Source organism: Urtica dioica, chromosome 11 (assembly GCF_054948205.1).
Source record: "Urtica dioica subsp. dioica isolate 48M chromosome 11, U.dioica_male_clone48M_v1_H2, whole genome shotgun sequence".
NCBI lineage: Eukaryota > Viridiplantae > Streptophyta > Magnoliopsida > Rosales > Urticaceae > Urtica > Urtica dioica.
Window position 1 is genome coordinate 22,574,477 of NC_142766.1, and position 16,319 is coordinate 22,590,795.

At 34.0% G+C, this 16,319-nt stretch overlaps 2 protein-coding genes across 2 annotated transcripts; both read left to right on the plus strand.

Annotated features, from left to right (window-relative positions):
• The first annotated feature begins 49 nt into the window (after positions 1 to 49).
• Positions 50 to 2,711, plus strand: CBSX6 (Cystathionine beta-synthase (CBS) family protein). The gene is made up of 3 exons (XM_089629875.1): positions 50 to 459; positions 542 to 896; positions 1,623 to 2,711. Exons 2-3 carry the CDS (start codon positions 550 to 552, stop codon positions 2,485 to 2,487), a joined length of 1,212 nt encoding a protein of 403 aa, XP_089486001.1. The 5' UTR covers positions 50 to 459; positions 542 to 549; the 3' UTR covers positions 2,488 to 2,711.
• A 6,845-nt stretch (positions 2,712 to 9,556) lies between these two features.
• On the plus strand, positions 9,557 to 11,650 carry PIN5 (Auxin efflux carrier family protein). Its single transcript, XM_089601121.1, has 5 exons — positions 9,557 to 10,233; positions 10,322 to 10,407; positions 10,510 to 10,667; positions 11,282 to 11,358; positions 11,486 to 11,650. The coding sequence occupies exons 1-5, from the start codon at positions 9,557 to 9,559 to the stop codon at positions 11,556 to 11,558; spliced, it is 1,071 nt and encodes a 356-aa protein (XP_089457247.1). The 3' UTR covers positions 11,559 to 11,650.
• The last annotated feature ends 4,669 nt before the right edge of the window (positions 11,651 to 16,319 follow it).

Consider the following 16,319-nt stretch of genomic DNA (forward strand, 5'->3'; position numbering starts at 1 on the left):
CACGTTGAATAATATTTTACATACATATACAATATACATCACCAAATCCCTAAAATCGTTCCCTCGTAATTATTCCTTTATATCCGCACAATCACAGTTAGCAGATACTTCCCCCTTTTTACCTTCTTCCTCTTCTTCTTTCTTCCTCGTCTCATCGTTGTGTCTTTCATGGGAATTAAGCTTCATCTCTGCGCTCATCAATGGCGATCGAGGACCCTCTCGCTCATTTGACTTTCTCCACTCTTTACAGGCCTCCGATCACCGGTCTTCACCTCCTTCTCATCTTCCTTCATACTCTTTTATAGCCTTTCGCCTATCTCTTTTCCCTGCTTAATAACCTAGAAATTACATCTCTGACTGGGCAAGAAGAAGAAAAAAAGAAGCTTCGCGAAGGAAAATCGAGTCGCGTACTTCGGGAAGGGAAATTCGCGGAGCTGAGCTGATCTGAGGCTGATCGAGGTATTTCAGTTTCGTTTTCTTTAGTTCCGATGCACGATCAGAGAAATTTTAACTTTAATTGCTTGGATTTTGATTTCGCAAGGTTCAACTATGGCGTCTGTGTTTCTATACCACGTGGTGGGCGATTTGACGGTGGGGAAGCCGGAGATGGTGGAGTTTTACGAGAGCGAGACCGTCGAATCGGCGATTCGTGCGATCGGAGAGTCGACGGAGGGAGGGATAGCGGTGTGGAAGAAGAGATCGACGGTGGTCGGGGCAATTGAGAACGCAGAAATGAGGCATCAGAGGTTTGTAGGGATTCTCAATTCGCTCGACATTGTCGCGTTCTTGGCTAGGAGCGAGTGTTTGGACGATCAGGAAAAGGCATTGAAAACACCGGTCTCGGAGTTCGTTGTTAGGAATAACTCTCTGCTGAGACAGGTTGATCCGGCCACAAGGTTGGTTCTTTATCTTGCAATTATAATTTTGTTCGTCGGATTGGTTCATTGATATTTAAATCTCTCTAGTTTGTAATTAGTGTTCGACTCTGCAGTAGTTTCTTTATGACTTGTTAATGTCCGTTGGTTCATTTAACTTGCTCCGTTGACTGTAGAGTTTATGTAGGATCACATTGGATAAATGAATTGATAATGGTGTCTTATTATTTGCCCTTAGCATTGATCTTTCTTTTTTTTTTTTAAATGTGAAAGTGACCATCGTTTTCAAATAGCTATTCATTCATCCTGCCATTTATCCTGGTTTGAGTGGGAGATTAGATTCGTGATTGCTAAGCATGAAGATGTGATTACATTACTGTAGGGCTTGTTTGTAAATAATGGTTGTTATGTTTCTTCTGCACGTACTTGATTTTTGCGTTGCCAATGCCTATCTGTCTGCTTAAGAGGAGAATTGAGTTTCTTGGAGAGAACAACTGTAAAATCAATGCGACAACAATCATTTGTTCTCATCATTATAAAGTGTTAAGAATTTGGTGACCCAAATGGGTTTGGTACGTATTTTCCCTTGGGTTTTGTCTCTTTCCCTTTGGCCTAACCTGTAGTTGTACTCTCGAATTGTAAACAATTTTTTTTTCTTTCACGTTTTTGGTGGAAAAAGTTCCAATTTTTAGTTGTTAATTGCTTCATGGTAATCGATTCATAAACAAACCGTAACTATTTCGACAGATTGATCGACGCGCTAGAGATGATGAAGCAAGGAGTGAAGCGCCTCGTGGTGCGCAAAAGCGTGGTGTGGAAAGGAATGAGCAAGCGATTCTCGGTCATCTACAACGGGAAATGGCTGAAGAACATAGACGGAACCAACGGCAGCAACGGAAACCTCCTCCCGAACCGATCGTCGTCCACGTCAGCGAAGGTCCCGATCGACAAGTTCTGCTGCCTCTCGAGGGAAGACGTGCTCCGCTTCATAATCGGGTGCCTCGGAGCCCTAGCCCCGCTCCCTCTCTCCTCGATCTCGGCCCTCTCGGCCATCAACCCGAGCTTCCACTCCATCGAGGCCTCGTCTCCGGCGATCGAAGCCACCCGGGACCTCCCCGGAGACCCGAGCGCGATCGCCGTCGTGGAGCGCACCGCCGCCGGGAACCAGTACGAGATCATCGGCGAGATCTCGGCCTCGAAGCTCTGGAAGTGCGGTCACCTCTCGGCGGCCTGGGCTCTGGCGAACCTCTCGGCCGGGGAGTTCGTGATGGGCGTCGAGGACAACGTGGTGTCCCGATCCGGCCCGGGCCTTCTGAGGCGGTCGAGCAGCAAGAGCATCGGGTTCAACCCCGGGAGCCCGAGTTTCGGGAACATGTACCGCGGAAGAAGCGCTCCGTTGACTTGCAAGGTCACGAGCTCTCTCGCGGCGGTGATGGCTCAGATGTTGTCCCACAGGGTGACCCACGTGTGGGTCATCGGAGACGACGATCACCATCTCGTCGGCGTCGTTGGTTACGCCGACATTCTCGGGGCCGTTTGCAAACCTCCGGCCTCTTTCGTGGCCGCCGCGAACCGGTCCTACGAAGGGTTGATCCACGAGATCCAGAGTTGATTCCATTTTTTATTTTATTTTATTTTATTTTATTTTATTTTATCCTCTCTTTGATCTTCTGAGTATGAATTTATCTGGGGTGTGTACTGTGTGTGTGTGTGAGGAAGGGACCTGGGAAAGAATTTTTTTATTTTTATTTTTCTCAATGTTTTTGTTGGTTGTTTTGATGGGTGGCTAATATTGGCCAGAAAAAATAAATAAGATATTTGTTGGTGGTTGTGTAATATGTTTAACATATGGTACCAGCCACCAGGGTCTAATAATTCCAAAAGCACTCATTTAAGAATGATGTAGCTCAATTTAATTCATCCAAGGTGAGTGAGTTTAAAGAGTAAGAGATGTGTAACAAAAAAAAAAATTGAGGAGGCCTGATAGAATATAGGTTCTTTGATTTAACTTTATGATAGTAGCATCTCCAATTTGCTTTAATAAAAGAGCATGAGCAAATTAAGCTTTAGCTTAAAAGAAGGGTTGATCCACGAGACGACTGTAGCTAACTAGGCGTTAAGCAATCAGAGAGAATAATAATAATTCATCTTATATAATTTAGATTCGTCAGCAATGCAGCCAATAATTTTGATTGTCGATATGGACGTAAGAAAAAAAAACGGACTTTTTTTTTTTTGGTGCCTTTCCCATGTGGTCGTCCAACTAGATCACCGATTGTGAAAGCAAGCAAGGTCAACGTAACCAAAACAATGGATGCGATATTGTATTATTATTATTATTATATTTTTAACTATACCTATTTCATTCATACTTGTATATTTAATTTGCAAGATTTAAAGCTCAGATTATAAATTTGCGAGGACTTGAATGCATGTCCTCGCGTAAGAGGAAACTTCGTAAGGAGGAGGTAATGTCATTTAAACTAGATGTTTGGAAGTCTATATTGTATTATTAAATTATACATTATTGTATATAAAAGTGAGAAATAATTGGGATATATTATTTTAAAGAATGTACCAAACTAAAAGAAAATTGGTGAATGACGTGGTAACAATAATTCGCTAAATAATAATGATAAAATATACGTAAGACTATAAAATTAAAACTAAATAGCAAATAGTACTATATTTTAGTTCCTGCATTTTGTGGTGTTACATCGATTTAGTTTTGTTCCAAATTTTATTTCTTCAGATTAATTTTATTTTAACGATATTTATGTTCAAAAATCATTTCCAGGTATAGATGATATAAAAATAAAATGTCTCGAAAGGAAACCAGCATTTATCCTTTTTCCTTATTTAGATAATTTGTGCAACAAAACCCATTTCGATTGATATATAAATAGCATATTAAAATTCATTCTTATTCATTTAGAATATAAACAAGATAGTGCTACGAAAACGAGGACAAACCATTATGAAGAAATTATTAGATGCCTAAATGCCATAGCGATACTCAAGACAAAATTGTTCTCATCGCCTCAAACTACACCCACATATTCGAGCCAAAAAAAAAAAAAAAAAAAAAAAAACACTACACCCACATATATTTTTTTTCCTTTAAAAAAAAATTACAATTTGTGTCCGTATTTTATCGGCCACAAAGGTCTCAGTCTTCCCAAAGGACAAAACAAAGCCTTACGAACAGTTACTTTGAGACGAGCAACAAACAAATCATGAATTATTTTCAAACGCCTTTTCAAGTGGCTTCCAAATAAAAATGCGTTTGGATTCTCAACTTTCAATTCAAATACGATATCACGAGGTGTGTCTTATTAGGAACCGCATAGAAGTTTTGATTTGGAATTTGTTCTTTTTGTTCCTAAGATTTCATGAATATTAACTATCTGGCAATGCTGTATAGGAAAAGCTATATACATACATAATTAAAAAGAAAAAGGAGGTAGTTTAAGTCGCACAACCTTACGAGTATATATAATGTGATATATCGTCGCGATCATAATTCAAGTTGTCAATTTCTTTTGTTTTATTGTAGAGAATCTGAGCCAAGCGTGATAAAGAACCTACGTGGAAAGAGATATGTCTTTGACGTTGAGAAAAATTGAGGTATGGTTGGCATCATAACATAAGTTCCCTTAGCAAAATAATCAATCATAAAACATATCCGTCGTTATATAAGTTTTCAAATATAAACAAAAAATAAATGACAAAAAATAATAAAATAGGAAAACACGTAACTCTTTATTTTTTCCGAGTTAAAAAATCCCTACCAAATAAAATTTTCAACAAAAATAGAAACCAGCCTAATGTAAATAATTATATATTTGATTCATGATATTATAAAAAAAAAATAAGACAAGTTTGGTTAATCTCTATCAATTAATATGATAATTACATTCAATTAAAATTATAACTCAATTATTCAAATACTAAAGATATAGTACAACTCATGTTTATGCCTCACATAGTATGATGCATGCACATTATCTTACTTTGAGCTATTTTCTTAATTATTAGACAATTTATAAGCTTAATTTTTTGCATAAGGGGTTGCTTATCCTTTCAACTGTACAAAGTTGATTTTTTTTTTCCCAAAATATCCCATGAACAAATACGTTTCGAAGAGTACGAGTCTCACGGTGATACCTAGTTTGGTCTAGTGGAATTTTGCACTACCTCCAAAGTACTAGAAGTTGTGATAAGATTAATCTTCACCGACAACAAATATCCTTTAACAAAAAAAAAGTACAAGTCAAACGACGATCTGCTTGCACAACCTGATTGATGTTGGAGTCCATACACACCTCAATCTCCTACGCCGCTCACTAGGAAAAGAAAAGAGTTTAGATGCGACTTCCGTTGTAGCGATGATATGGCTTCACCACATCATATTCAACTTCATAAGCGTCTGCTGGCCAGAAGTAGTGAGACGCCAACAAGAAGAGGATCCCAAGGTTCTATTATTATTATTATTTTCTTTTTATTTGTCTGTTAATTGTTTCTATTTCTCCTGAGGAAATTACGGCATAAATACTTTATATTTTTTTAAAACATATACTAAAATATTCTTTTTTTTTTCACTGTAAAAATACATAATGTTAAGTTTTAGTTGCACCGTTAAGCAAAGTTACTTAAATTTGACGGAAATACATGTGGCTGCCTTAAATTAAACATGATTTAAAATTACTTTCTTCAAATGAACTAAATATTAAAAATATATATTTTTATAATAAAACTAATAAAAAACGACTTTTTATATTATACATAAGCATTGATGATATTATAAAAAAATATATTAATATTTATTTTATAATATTAATCAAGCATTAATAATTTTTTTTTTCTTTTTAATAATATAAACGTTTTATATTAAGAATGATTTATTATTTCTATATTATCATTTTAAAAAATACTAAACTAATTTTTTATAATAAAAATAATATTATTGAAAATGATTTAATATTTATAAAATTAATCAAGCATTAGTAATATAAATTTTAGAAGGGAGTAATACTTTCTAGGTTAAAAAATTATTTTCAAAAAACCATAATTTGATCTCTTGTTAGACGGCGAAGCTAAAAAATAACCAATGTACATCCCTATAAACCCAAAATAAATTTAAGTTTATGATGATTTCTTTGTTGTTATGGAAGAAACTGAGATGAGAATGCCACGATAGCATTATCTAATGAGGGAAACTACAAAAAGATCAATTTGCATACTTGGCACCTGAGTTCAACCACTTGTTTAGTGGAATTTTTAGAGTTCAAATCTCAAAAGTTAATTAGTGGTTTAGACTTTATTGGTAAATTATTTGTTACAAGTATTATGTCGTCCACCTTGAGAAGAATTTGGTGGGTTAGTAATTCTGTATTAAGAAGTAGATACAAAATTTGCAACTGAGAACATTTACCAAAATAATATCATCAAAATATATTTGAGCTATTACAGTAGAGTTGTAATTATACAAACCAGCTTAGAACATGATTAATTATGATTCACTAAACATAAGCCAATTACAATATTGTTAAACTAATGAAGAATTATATTATATAAACCAAATGGATATTAAATACGGTTAATAATATATAAACTAGTTACGTTGTAAAATTAATTCAAATTTATATTATCATCAATACAAAATATCATTCATAAAATCTAAATGAGCTATGGTTTGATTCGTATTATTGGAAAACCTTAATCCGTAAAATACATACCATGTATGGCATATATAAAATAACAATAAATTTGAAACACGGTTTACAAAAGGGAGAATTAAACATAAAGTCTTACGTTAAAATTCATAAAATAGTTAATATTTACAGCAAAAAAAAAATGCAAATAAGAAGTGTCAATAGTTTTTTTTTACGCTGTCAATGAATTTTTTTTATAGTTGTTAATTGCTTAAAAACAAGGGTCAATATTATTTGAGAAATTGCTTAATTTGTCACCAATTTCATAACATTTTCCCACTTATCACCAAAATACTAATTTTTCCCAGAATACCACCATCTATGTCAATAATATTGACATCTATGTTTGCCCTTCCTTATTATATGTCAACATTGTTGACATAGATGTCAACATTGTTGACATAAATGTGACATTTTGAGAAAAATTAATGTTTTTGTAGAAAATGAGAAAATGTTATGAAATTGGTGACAAATTAGACAATTTCTCATATTATTATTGACATTATCAAAAATACTTTGGACAATTTAGTTTTGACTTTCTTACTAAAAAAATACTTTAGCTATATTACTATTGAATTATTTTTTTAAACCCTTATTGAATTAGTTTCAATTGTTTTTTCCTATAATATTTTTTTCAATAATTAATTAAAAATGCTCGTTTATGATAAATTTATGATTAAATCATATTTGTGGAGAAAATACAGTCCTTATTCCCGATAAGTAGGATTGCGTTTGCCAATAAAAAGGAAATTAATACTTGATTAGTTCATCAAAAGACATACTAGCCACCATAAATTTGGAAGCATGTATAGATGCTCTAACTGAAATATTATTTATATGAAATCATAGACAATCGCATACCAGTTCAGAAATATCCGCTGACGAAAATACGAAGTTTTGGAGAATATACAAAGAGCCAAATTTAAGTCTTAATTACAAATTTTTTCGCATAATTATACGGCACTTTTCATTTGTGACCGTAAAGCAAATTGATTAATGAGCTTAACTTCGTAAATTTACTTGTCTACTTAATATAACACTTTCATGAGCTTAAATGAGTAAAAGGCCGAAGTTTATCACAAGTTTAATATTTCAAAATTTTCCGAAGTCTTTTTAAAAATGATTATTCCTTTTACTTCAAGGAAAGAAAAGGAGAAATAAAGTTAAATATTCTCCGAATCCGATTAGTCCCAAAATTCAATTACATACGTCCATAACATGGCTTGACCAATAATTATAGATACCCTTTATGTGTCATGGCTCTTGGCATGAACTACTATCTGTTTCATCAGACAGAACATAGATTTATGCTAAAGTGCATAGGAATTTTTAGTTAAACTCAACTTTGTTTTAATATTTTATGGCTGATTTTTTTTTTTCTTGTATACGAAAATAATTTCTATGGTTACTCTTGGTTTTGCATATTGCACTAATTGTCATACTCATCTTTCCATTAAAGTGCTTGTATTAACTAATTAAAATATCAGTTACGCGAATTACACACAATTAACCACATTTTTTAGACATAGCCACTAATTTTCTCTAAAGTGCGCATTAATTAAAAGAGAAAATGCATGTCAGTGTCAAGTCGGCCAACTAGGACTAGCTCCACCGTTGGCCAAGCTCTCGCTAAATAAAAGCAAAGCATATTTCACATTGTAACGGAATATTTAATACCGTAGTAATTATACATATACATACACATACACATACACATACACATACACATATTACATATATTTTTAGAGAGGTTGAAAAAAAAAAAGTTTAAATGGTTTGTGGAATGTGACTGAGTTACCCTTAACTAGCGCTATCGCCGATAACTCTAATCTTATATGCACAATGTAAGTAGATGACTTTTATGCATAGTTAAGAATTTCTCAAAAATATATATATATATATATATATATATATATATCTTAGAATAAATATAACATTAAAGTCATAAATCTTTTGCGATTTTACAGTTTTCGTGATTTTGTGTTTTTTCTGCTACTTTTATACAATTTTGGCGATTTTTTTTTTGTTTTTCTGTTTTTCCCGCGATTTTAATTAAAGATTGATTTTGTTTAATATATTGAATGTAAACAAATTAATCATTATAACTTATCCAAACTTTAATTTACCATCACCAGAAAATTTATAGCAAAAAAATGTTGTCAACAGAAATAAATAAAATTTGCATTTATATTTCTCTAACCCTAAACCATGATCAAAGCTACTAATGTATTATTTTAGTTTCAAGTTTCAACAAGGACTGATATGAATTAATATCCCTACGCAGTACCATACAGCTACAAAATCTATGTACGAAAATTCAAGATTGGACTAAAGATCATCGTCGTCTTCTCTGCCCAGCCACTAAACAACTTTATTCATCTTATAATTATAATATATTACACAAAGAACGACCTTTTGTCAAGGTATTATTAAAACCAGCTTCCCAAAAACTGAAAAGAAAATAGTGTTTGCGTCGACTGGAAGGAGAGGTGGTGGAATAATCGCTGGACTACATATATCACTCCTCATATAATATATATATATTATATATAATCAATGCTGACCATATATATTAAAAATATATATTCATCAACTCATCACACACAAAAATACCTGAGAGACGTACGTGAAAGCAACTTTACACTCCCATGCACTCACACACAAAACCAAAAACAACTTACCATGTCACTCACACACGAATCCACGGCATCGAATCCTATACACCCACCAAAACCAATACCATTCCTTCCCATGATAAATTTTTCTAATAAATAACCCAATAACTCAACACCATCACAAATCATACACGCTAAAATAATTGATTCTCTATTCTCGCAAAACATAATAAACACCTTATAACCAAGTATATATATCACAGTAACACTACACAGCACAACAATCCACATATATTACACTAAAAACTCACTCTCTCTCTCTAGATTTATCTATATATATATATATATAAAGATGATTGGGTGGCAAGACGTGTATAAGGTGATAGAAGCGATGTTCCCACTATACGTAGCCCTAGTTTTAGGGTACGGTTCGGTGAAGTGGTGGAAGATCTTCACTCCGGACCAGTGCGGAGCGATAAGCCGATTCGTGTGCTTCTTCACGCTCCCACTCTTCACCTTCGAGTTCACCGCCCACGTGGACCCCTTCAAGTGGAACCTCCGGTTCATCGCCGCTGACGTGGCGTCTAAGGCGGTGATCGGGGCGGTGCTGGGCGCGTGGGCCCGGTGGAACGGAAGCTTCTCGTGGTCCATCACCTCCTTCTCTCTCTGCGCCCTCACCAACTCCCTCGTCGTCGGAGTTCCGCTGATGAAGGCCATGTACGGACCCGAGGCCGTCGACCTCGTCGTCCAATCCTCCGTCGTCCAGGCCATCATATGGCTCACCGTCTTGCTCTTCGTGCTCGAGTTTCGCCGGGTCGGGATCGACGACGTGGCCGTTTCTTCGGCCGCAAGCAAGCTCGAGGAAGGCCAGCTCTCCGGGGAGGGAAACGGACTGGCTGCTGGTGCTGGTGATGGTGCTTCAACGGCTACTTTTTGGACTCTGATGAAGGTGGTGATGTTTAAGCTCTTCATGAACCCTAACTCTTACGCCGTTTACATCGGCATAGTTTGGGCTCTCATTGCCAGCAGGTATGTATGATATATTTTTTATGTTATTGATATTGAAATTTCTAGGGTTTTTTTATTTTATTGATATATTATGATTGATCTTATTCAGGTGGAATTTGCAAATGCCAAACATTCTAGAAGGCTCTATTTTGATCATGTCTAAAGCGGGGACTGGAACTGCCATGTTCAGCATGGGTAAGATACAATATAACTCTTTTAATATATATTAATTGGTCAATTTCTGTAAGTATATTTGAGTAATTATTAATAGTATATATATGATATATAATTTGGTAGGTTTATTCATGGCGTTGCAAGAGAAGATGATAGCATGTGGGACGAGACTAACGGTGATAGGGATGGTACTGAGGTTCGTTGCGGGTCCCACAGCTATGGCCATCGGCTCTATTGCCGTCGGTTTGCGTGGTGATGTTCTACGTGTTGCCATTATTCAGGTTTCCTCTTCTTGCTTCTTATTCACATAATGACATGCATGCAATGTTATATATATAACACATATATATATATATGATGATACTAAAGGACTATATATAGTCCAAAACCCAAGTATGAAATAATGTTACTCATCGACATTCTTTGGTCGTATATGACTTGCTACAAACTTAATATATTAGCCGTAGGCGGAATTTTTTATTTTTATTTTTATTGTTATTCTTTATTTTAATCTCAAAATATTGAATGTATTACACATAGTAAATCCTAGACCGTCAGACGTAGGTTTGTTAGACATGTACGGTCAGGACTAATTCATACTTTCGTGTATTTATAGATTCATACTTTCGTGTATTTATAGTCTCGCTTACTGATTAGTTATTCAGTTAGTCAAAATCAGTCAATGAGAAAGCACCTCGTAAAGTTTTTCAAGTCATTATCAAAAGGCAAAAGTAATGGGCTAATTAGTTCAGTATTAATACTTATAGTTCATCAACTTGCTTGCTTTTCACCTATTTTGCACTCAAAACCTTATAATTTTAATTTTATTAAAGTAAATGTAAATTATGCAGTTTGTTAATTATTCTAATTATTTATCTTTTCCTGTTATTTTCAGGCTGCGTTGCCTCAATCAATCACTTCATTCATATTTGCCAAAGAATATGGATTGCACGCAGATGTAATTAGCACTGCGTAAGTACTTAGTTCTCCTTTCTATTTGAAATTAATATAGTTTTTTTTTAAACTACTTCGTATTAATTTTTAATTTGCACGGGTACCTAATACTCTATTGTTTATTTGAATTTGATCAAATTTTCAGGGTTATTTTCGGTATGATAGCATCGCTTCCAGTCTTGATCGCATATTTTGTTCTTTTAGATTTCATACATTGATAAAATTAAAAGAACAAAACTCTTGTTGAGTAAATTAGAGGAGGATATAGAGATAGCCCTGACCATATCTATATGTCTTCATGTTATGTTCTCTACGCTTTTTTGAAGCATATTATATATATATATATATATATATATATATATATATATATATATATATATATATATATATATATACTTAACAAAAATGTATCTACCGTGCATATAGCTAATTATATAAATTAGCTAGGTTCGATATTCACATGTCAATGTTTTTTATGCCAATTCTTGAATATATGCACAATATCCACTCGGTTCACAAAGTGTTGGGTTCAAGTTAGATCTAGGCAAAGTTTCCGTATATTTTTTTTTTAATCCAAGTCAGTTATCACTAGAACAAATAGAGGCATCCGGTACGATGATTGTCGCACCCAATATCCCAAAAATCGCACCTAATAGTTTATTAGGTGCGACATTGTCGTACTTAAAAGTCCATCACTAAAGGTATTAGGTGCGACACAATCCGGTGCGACATGTCCTGCTGTCAAAATTCTTGAAATGGCGGATGATTTCATATCGGGTGCGACATGTCACACTGAATAATCTAAACCGAGCCTCCGTGGCTCGGTCGCAATAAATTTTCAATATGTTTAAATTAAATTTAACATGTTACTAGTTCATTTTAAAATATATTCATATATATATTACTAATTAATCTAACTAAACATATTACTAATTAATTAATTAACCAAATTTTCAACAAATTGCAATCAAATTAAACAAACAATTTAACTCAACATATATCGATAAAACTAATTAGCAGACGAAAAATAGTAAATTAACTTAACTATTTAAATCACATAAACATTCCAATTTCAAATTCAATTTAAATAATTACAATAATCTAAAATTAAACTAAATTAATCATTTCAATTCAACTTAACAAACTAAACTACTAAATAACAATTAGATAAAAATTGCCACTAAAACCTTCAACGGCGAGGTAACGATGGTGGGGGCGAGGGGCGGAGGGGGGCTGGTCGCGGGGGGGGGGGGGGGGGGGGGGCGGGGCGAGGACGCGCTGGTCGCCAGAGGGGGCGGGCGGCAGGGAAGGGGACTAGTCGGGGCGGCGGGGCGAGGGGCCGAGAGGACGCTGGTTGGAGAGAGACAGAGTGAGATTGTGTGTGAGAGAGAGAGAGGTACCGAGGAGGACGGCGAGGTTCACGGCGAAGGGGGGCGGAGAGGACGCAGTGGTCGCCGGAGATGGGTCGAGGGGATGCTGGTCGGAGAGAGAGAGAGAGAGAGAGAGAGAGAGAGAGAGAGAGAGAGGCGTACAAAAGAGGACGACGAGGTTCGTGCGGGCGGGGCTGGGCCGAGGTTCGCCGAAGTTGTAGAGAGAGAGAGAAGGCTCGCGCGAGGAAGAAGAAGGCTCGGGGTTTTAATTATATTAACCCTAAAACTATTGGGTGCGACACCGTTGCACCTAATACTCATACTCGGTGCGACATGTCGCACCGAATATGAAATCTCATAGCCAAAAAATTTCGGGGGAATTTTCCTGACTGTTTTAAATTTTATAACCTTTAAGTGCGACAGCCGTCGCACCTAAAAGTATTAGATGCGACACATTCATAAATACTACTTAACATTACCGAAATATTTAATCATCTGGATGAGTATCCGGTGCGACATGTCGCATCTAATACCCTAACGCCAGAAATGTGAATTTGTAGTAGTGTATTATAAACTTACGTTATATTGTTTTTCCACGTCAATTCCAAATGGAGGTAATGCATACGAGTCACATGAAAACATTCACATATTGTTTTTCATGGAACCGACTTCTATTAAGATTCCACGTTAATGACTTGACTTGGGATCATGAGGGTATTATAGTAATAAGGAATCAACTTACAATACTTAGAAAGTATATTAGTTGGAGATTAAACGGGAAAAATACATAGAATATATTATGAAAGAGTAAATCTAAGGAATAAATTCCTATTTGGAGAAAACGGATATTTCTGATATCCATCTATTGTATTTTCTTTTGAGTATAATTCAATTATTACAAAAATACAGCAGCTATAATTAATATCATGACTCGTCAACATTAGCTGTTTTACGATGGTTCTTACAAGAATTCAAGTTATTTAAAGTCGAAGGGTTAATTAGATAAACAAGATAATAATAATAATAATAAAAAAAACAAATTATTTCCGAGAATACCTGAGCGACCTCATTTTAAAAGCTTTTATTTTTTTTATGACACTTTGCTTTTCATTTTTATCTTTAGAATACGAATTTAAAATGATTCTCATTCTTGCAGTTTAGTATATTTTATTTTACAAAAAAAAAAAAAAAGATAACTAGCCAATTAAAACGTTTGATAATGCAATATAACTAACGTTTCGTAAATCTTATATAAATAGTCACAAACATGATATTACATTCCTGATTTGCCCTTTCATTGAAATAAAATGGTAAGGTATTTACGTCAATTTACGCGTGTAAATACATGGACGTGACTATTTATCTAAAATTTATGTTATCTTAACTATATAGCAACGTGAAGATGTAAATATAGTTGTATACCTAATGAACCCTTTATTTTATCACTTGTACTATTTTATTTTATTTTCTTATTATTTATAATTTCAATAAAAATATTGGCAAAAATAATCTGAGCATTAGAAAAACGAGGTAGTTATAATATATTTTAAAATTTGAGGTTTTTAAGAAATAAAAATTTTAAATGTGATATTTAGTCTAATGGTAATCCCATAAATACTTCGATGAAGATGTCCTGATTTGAACCCTTTGACTTCAAAAATGCATGCCCCCTTACAAGTGGAAGATTTAGGTTGTGTTTGGTAGTTAACTCAAAAAGTTTTTGTTTTCTATTTTCTAATTTTTGTAGTTGTATTGAAAAATTATTTTGCAGTTGTTTTCAAAAAGCTATTTGGTACAGTTTTCATTTTTGTTTTTGAGAAAGTGAAAAAACCGAAAAAGTGTTTGGTATAGTTTTCATTTTTGTTTTTGAAAGAATGAAAAGAGAAGATGAGGAGAAGGAGAAGAAAAGAGAAGAAATTTTTTTTTTTCCAAAAACACCTTTTATTTGTTTTCAGTTTTCTTTACTTTTTTACAAAACAACTTCAAAAATTTTTGAAAATTTTTTCCGGAAAATTAAACCAAACACATTTTCGTTTTTTGTTTTCAAATTTTTCAACTCAAAAACAGTTTTTGAGAGGAGAACCAAACATGCCCTTATCTTCTTTCAGTTTAATGCTCATGTACTAAACCGTGTTGGTCAATAATGCCACATGCGCTTGCATAGCTAATATATCATATCATGTAATTTTGGCCAATAGTTTCACGTCTACAAAAAAAAAAGATATTTGTGATATAATGTGACTACAACCAAGTCGTGGTGGGTCGGGCCTCAGACATTATGGCCCATGGGATGTCTTACGATTACAATAGCTCATTTAACCGATATCCCTTTAGCAATTCTTTTATGCAACACTTTTTTATTGTTGAAATATTCTTGGAATTATATCAAAACTATAGAAAAAAAAAATAGAAGATGTAAGAATATATTGTTGGAATTATATCCCAAAAAATAAAATATTGAAAACGTAAAAACGGTGAACAAAAAAAAATATAGAAAATGAATTAACCGCCAAAAAAACGCAAAAAAACATGTAGTCAAAGATGAACACGACTGCATATTAAAAATAATGAATTATTATTAACGAATATTTAACTTTTTTTTTACAGTAATTAACTATATAAAATTCAGAAATAAGAAGTTGAAGAACCATGAAACACATTATTAATAAACGTTAATTAATAGAAATTTACAAACAATTATGGGGTGGTGCTCATCCTCTCCTCGATCGATGCACGGTGCTTCCATGCTTTCGCTGGCCGACGAAGAGCTCAGCCGCCCTTAGAGCCCATATCTACCGCGCGAAGCTCGATAGAGACGAAGAGCTCTATCGCCCTCGGAGACTAGTTCTGGCGGAATTCTACAGTAGTAAATATAATTTTTCATCCAGCACAATGAATATATTTTTGAAGCTCTCGTCACCACGAATCCATAAGATTTAAAATCACTCAATTTCAAATTTGTATGAAGAAGATAATGATTTTTGAAGTTTTGAAGAAAAAAACAAAAATTGAGAGAGAGAGAGAGAGAGAGAGAGAGAGAGAGAGATAGATGGATCTGATGAGAATTGTATTGAAACAAAAAAAATGGAATGTGGTTAAACATAAAGAAAGAGAAAGATAGGAGAGAGAATAACAGATCTTACCAATTATAGATTTAAATTGGACTTTTTTATTTTAAAAACTAAAATCTAATTAATTAAATAAATAAGGGTAATAAGGGATCAGCAATTTACTATTTTATTAACATTTTATAAATTATGAATAGATTAAAACTTTCACGTTTGAAGTGGTTTAGCCATTGACAAAACTCTTAGAAGTAATTACCGGATTCGGGTTTAAATGATCATAATTTTATAATTATCCTAATATTTCTTCGGTGTTATTGAAATGAAAAAGTCTCCATTAATTGCTTATTTTTCTTTTTATGTATCATCGTAGATAGATTTTAAAGCGGATAACCGTACAACTTTGATCACGAAGCAAAATTTGCCAAGTCGAAGTTTATGCATTTACCATCTTTTGAATTTCGGCTTTGATTCTAATTTTTATCGGGTTTCTTTTCGTACATTTAAAAAAAAAAAAAACTGCATATTTTTCTTACAATTTTGA

Excerpts from the sequence above, each read along its gene's own strand:
- CBSX6 (XM_089629875.1), top strand. The coding sequence starts at position 550 with ATGGCGTCTGTGTTTCTATACCACGTGGTGGGCGATTTGACGGTGGGG. Across the intron at positions 897-1,622 it reads CAGGTTGATCCGGCCACAAG|ATTGATCGACGCGCTAGAGA; the intron begins GTTGGTTCTTTA and ends CTATTTCGACAG.
- PIN5 (XM_089601121.1), top strand. The coding sequence starts at position 9,557 with ATGATTGGGTGGCAAGACGTGTATAAGGTGATAGAAGCGATGTTCCCA. Across the intron at positions 10,408-10,509 it reads AACTGCCATGTTCAGCATGG|GTTTATTCATGGCGTTGCAA; the intron begins GTAAGATACAAT and ends ATAATTTGGTAG. Across the intron at positions 10,668-11,281 it reads TACGTGTTGCCATTATTCAG|GCTGCGTTGCCTCAATCAAT; the intron begins GTTTCCTCTTCT and ends TGTTATTTTCAG.